This window comes from Ctenocephalides felis, unplaced genomic scaffold (assembly GCF_003426905.1).
Source record: "Ctenocephalides felis isolate EL2017-DRISC unplaced genomic scaffold, ASM342690v1 CF-g0.4_SCAFFOLD_00845, whole genome shotgun sequence".
Classification (NCBI taxonomy): Eukaryota; Metazoa; Arthropoda; class Insecta; order Siphonaptera; family Pulicidae; genus Ctenocephalides; species Ctenocephalides felis.
Genome location: NW_020536999.1, coordinates 36,429,024 through 36,434,408, shown reverse-complemented (window position 1 = coordinate 36,434,408; position 5,385 = coordinate 36,429,024). Strand labels below are relative to the sequence as shown.

The following is a 5,385-nucleotide window of genomic DNA, read 5'->3' as shown; positions in this document are numbered from 1 at the left end:
TTTATAGTATAATATTAAATAAACTACATGAAATGAACTAATAACTATAATACGAATAAGATGTTCTGTAATTTGTTTAACAATTGATTAATAAATTTAGCAATGATTGTTGAATAAAGCATAAATAATATGTAAATCGAAATCAATAAAATGTATTCAGTACATAATATAAAAATATATTTTCACATTAATTTTGTTAGTACATAATAAATAATAATCAGCTATGGAATAAATATTCTGATATTAACATCAGGTTCAATCTATATTTTCCATTTTAAGCTTTGTCTAGATATCAATTGCTTGATAGTATAATTTTTATATATTTCTAAAGCACCATATATTCTCATTTCATCATATATTAAAATAGAACTTTATAAACTCATATAATTTCAACATCAAATTAAAAATAATTACTGTTAGTACTTTGGTATCAAGCAATAATATATTCTTTCAGAAGATACGTCATTAGAATCAATCTTCTGAAAACTTCAGCCCTCATAAGTTTTGCACGTTTAGACTTTTCTTTAGTGTTTCACCTTCCATTCCAAGCACTTTCCATAGACTTTCCTGAACGGTTAAAACATTTAGTATACATTCTTTAAGACTCGGTTAACTAATTTCATTCCTGGGTTTCTCGCAAATCCTAAATTTGCTTTCGTCCCAGTCTTCGATAACGCTAAATCGGTAAATGCCGAGATTGTATTTTTAGTTTCCGAATTACCTCTGGACGCATTCGAAACTCCCCAACCGGAAATACCGGAGCTGTAGTTGTTTGTAATTCCCATGCCGGAGATCCTGGTGTCCGGCAGCAGCGACAACGTATCAGGAGTGGCGTATATTCGGAGTATTTCGTTTTCCATCTGAAATCGAGGACATATTAATAGAAAAAAATATTTTAAGAAGAATTCAAACATTTGGTTTAATTTGACTTTTGACATTCGAATTTTTGTGAAACAGTAGTGGTATTGATAGACATAAGACAGCCTAAGTATAAAGCAACTTTCGGTAAACAAAAAAACATGATATAACATTTTTCTAACAAACTGAGTTTTGTTTAATTCGTGGTTACCACCGCTGAAAACTTAATTACCGCGTTATTTATCTTTTTATTTATGGTGCGGTTTTATTCTTCAAAAATTTACGTGATCTTAGCTAAATCAATAGAAGCACTATTCTAAAATTTTAAAAATATTAACAAACAACTATAGTCTTTTTCTCATAATTTTTGAACAGCAATCAGATTTTAATCGTCCTATAAGCTCATGCTAATTTGACTTATTCTATTCAGTTTAGCAGGCAATATATGGCAATCTAAACAGTAGTCCTATCTCTCTATGATGAATTATTATTACAATTTCTATAATAGAAAGATTATTTATTGATGGAGCAATGCCGGTTGAGGTCTATTTTCATCTGGAAACATATTGCTGTCTATGGGACCGATTCTGTCGCATAACAGACAAATGTTATGGCAAGGCCATGTTACGCTCCAACTTTTATACATTATGCTAATCATACTGAATACTGTCACAATGTTATGTATTAGCTTTGCATTAAGTCATTTTACACATAAACTGCAACGTCACTCGTATGTTATGAATCTGAGTCAGAAAGACCAGGTTATCTAACATCGAAAGTACTCGAAGTGGAATCGATAGACATTTAAATATGGAATTTATTTAAGGCAAAAATGCAATAATATTTTTTTTACAATTCGTCATCGTCATTCGTCAACATAATTTTCGCTGTTTTTATATATCTTCAATAATTTCGCTAATCTTTGTTATGATATGATCTCATAGGAGTTGAATTTATGAATAATTGATAAAATAACGGTTCTGGATATAAGCAATCTGATGTAAACCAGACTAAGACAGAAGATAATCAAATAATTAACACTTTCGTGAATATAAACATTATTATCAAATTTTTGATTGATAAACGACGTTATCTCGGTTCTGAGAGATAAGCTGGAATAATCGGAATAACTAACGTGAAATTTATCGGAATTATATAAATAATAAATCATAAATGAAATATTTAAATGACAAACACACATGCGCACAAACAGATTTTGAAAATAGAGTTTATCACTCCGAACTTTAATAATTTTGTATAATTACATTATTTCGTACGCCCATAATATTTTAGGATTTTTGTTTAAATTAATTTTTGTTCAGATTATGAAGAAAATTTCAAAGATTAATTACGATGAAACAAATCAGAATGCAGTAAAAACAAGTATATAATATATCTATTACAATAATATACCTCTAAATGTTTAATCCGTTTTACGAGCTGCGAAATTTTCTCTTTCATTAATTTCACTTCCTCACGAACTGCGAATATCAGATGGCTTTTAACGAGATCCTAAAAATTTTTCGTTATCATAAATGACAATACTGACTGTATTGTTAACTATATTACAATACAAATTTATTGATTTTGAATATTTCTTAAACTCATAGTTCATATATAATAATATGCATTGTTTTTCTTGTAGATATTCATAGAGTTTAACACAATTCACAAAATATTTTAAATGATTTATAAATTGTTACATTTGATAAAAATAATGTAAGTGCTCAAATCACATACCATAGCTTGCTCAATTTTGTCATCTATGGCCACTGTATTTGTTTCAGCCGCACTATAAATAAAAATTAAGTTTATGGCCTAAAATATGTAAAATATATAAAGTATTTGTTAATTTTAAGTAATAGAATAAAATATATGGGTATGGTATTTTAATAAAATATACTAGATATTTGGAAGGTATTTTTTTATATCATAGTAATTTTTAATGATATTCATATAGAACCAGTAAGTGTAGAAGAATGATTCAAACAATATATATTTTTCTGCACTTTTGAATAATTATATTCGATCATATTATAGAGATAGCGTCAGTAATATTTTATTAACTTTTGCCCCTACTTCACATATCCACAAATTTTTCAATTTTAATTGTTATATTAGGTAACAGTTGTAGTTTGCGAGAGCTTTGTAGTGATTATTCAAATAATAGTTACTTTATCTAGCAAAAATAATAAAATTTCAATTGTGCAATTTGCTACATAATATTTCTTTCTTGATACCAATAAAATGCACATTCTGAACTTAGAAAATACAACAATATAGAAAATTATTTTGAACGACATATTTTTTTTATTAAATAAACACTGTCTTATATTTTGAATTAAATTTCCTTCAGTCATAAACATTGAAGAGTCATAAACATTGACTGCAAGTATAGGGTAAAATCTCAGTTGTACAAAATTAATTAAAATAAGTTAAATAAAATGTATGTTGGCAAGAATGATTGTTTGATAAACTAATTATGTTCGAGGTTGATCTTTATTTTTCCAGAATATATTTTTTATTTAAAAATAATTATTACTTACTTGATGCACCATGTGGCTCGTCTGTTAACCAATCTGCTATTCGTCATCGGAACTTCCGGATTATCCAAGGGCTTCACCAGATTAGAAGTAGAACTAGCTAAATTCGATTGCGTTGGACTAAACTTATGCGTAACAAAGTTCTCATTAACAACAGATTTTACACCACAATTATTCGGAATCACTTTCGGAGTCGGTTGGACACTGATCACCACATCTTCGTGGCTTCGCGACCGTTTCCTCAGCCGCACTTGCGGTTTCTGATTATACATATTTTCACTCTGATATTCACTATTCTTCACACTTGACACTGACACATGCTGAGGTCTACTGACGCCAGAAGGACTGCAGCTTCGATGAGACGCTTCTTTGCGAATCGCACTTTGTTTATCGCAATTGCTTGACGAATTAATGTATTTTCGATATGAATCACTTATCGTACCTGGTAATGTTTTTCCGGGTTCGTGACATGATCCCACCGGCGAATCCTGGCTCGATCCTTCTTCGTCATCCTCGAAAACAGTATTGTATACCGTAGGTAGAGATCCGCGCCTGGCAAACATATTATTGTTGGAATAATTGAGGAATAATAAGCATAAATTGGATTTTATTTTGAAATGGAAACTTTATTTGTTTGAATAACAGGAGCTTGTTACATATTCGCAAGAACGTTTGCGAAGAAGTGAAATAATATTTTCTAATAACACTTGTTGTTATAAGAAGCGCTAACTAGGAAAGAAAACATAACATAGCAGAAACAAACAGACGTTATTTTGTTACGTAGGAAATAAACTAAGTACACCAGTAAGATTTGCCACATGATTAAATATATACATACACATATATAATTATACACACTGAATATCGGCACATGCCGATTACATGTGTAAGAAGAATCACATTTTTAAATTGCTTAAAATTATATATCTTTTATAACGGCAAATAAATAAATCAATTGAATCTATCAATTGATACTGAATGATCAATTGAAATGAATAAGTTATACATTTGACGAGGACGCAAGATATTATGTGTCATATCAATGCACAAACATAATTGCAAATTCTACAAAGTATATAATCGATATATAAATATTATATATATATATATATATATATATGTATGCATTTGTTTAAAATTATGAAACTTTGTAGTTTAAAAAGTAAAATTTTTCATGATAAAATATCCTTAATAAAAATTAAAGACTGCGGCTGATAATATATATATACACTTTTTGCGAAAATAAATACACTATTATATTAAGAATAAAGATTAGAATAATAAAACTTAAATCGGTATTTAAATTATTTCAAATAATGTTCTCTATAATAATAAATATTCAAATAAAATACTAATATTGATATAAAAATTGTTAATAAAAACGTAAAAATAATTAATATTTATAAATGTAAAATTGTACTTTTTAAATTAAAATTATTAACTAATCTAAATGCTTTTAATTGAAATCATATTATACATTTGTAAATAATATCAAATTTTATCATTTTAAATAACTCCGCTAACAAAATTTGTTTATTTAGATAAACCGAATCACTTACATATGTATGTGATAAAATATGATGCTATTATAAAACGAGTGAATTTATTTTAAATTTAATGTTAGCATCATTTTTCATAACTTCATTTTTCTCAATTAAGCGTCATTAAACTTTTGAGTATATATTTTCAAACATTTCAAGTCTCCTAATGTAAAAAATAAATTTATCAATTTTTCAAATAATGTATTTCAAAATATTAAATTTTCTCAATCTTTAATAAAGATCGACTATAGATTTTACTTTTGCACATCACAAACACTTATATTAGAGATCATGACAAATGCGTTCAAATTGTTTCAAGAGCTCCGTATTGTCTGACCATGATCTCCGTTAGAATTAGTAATTTGAAATAAAATTAATGATTAATAAATTATTAAAATCAAATTTTAATTTATAATATATTTGTATATATTTTATATTATGAA

The 5,385-nt window shown here is 27.4% G+C and overlaps 1 protein-coding gene across 1 annotated transcript; it reads right to left on the bottom strand.

Annotated features, from left to right (window-relative positions):
- Positions 1-421: 421 nt before the first annotated feature.
- Positions 422-3,964, bottom strand: LOC113382922 (TSC22 domain family protein 2-like). Its single transcript, XM_026621177.1, has 5 exons — positions 3,405-3,964; positions 2,599-2,650; positions 2,272-2,370; positions 722-860; positions 422-567 (listed from the first exon to the last, which is right to left on the bottom strand). Exons 1-5 carry the CDS (start codon positions 3,962-3,964, stop codon positions 533-535), a joined length of 885 nt encoding a protein of 294 aa, XP_026476962.1. The 3' UTR covers positions 422-532.
- Positions 3,965-5,385: the final 1,421 nt, after the last annotated feature.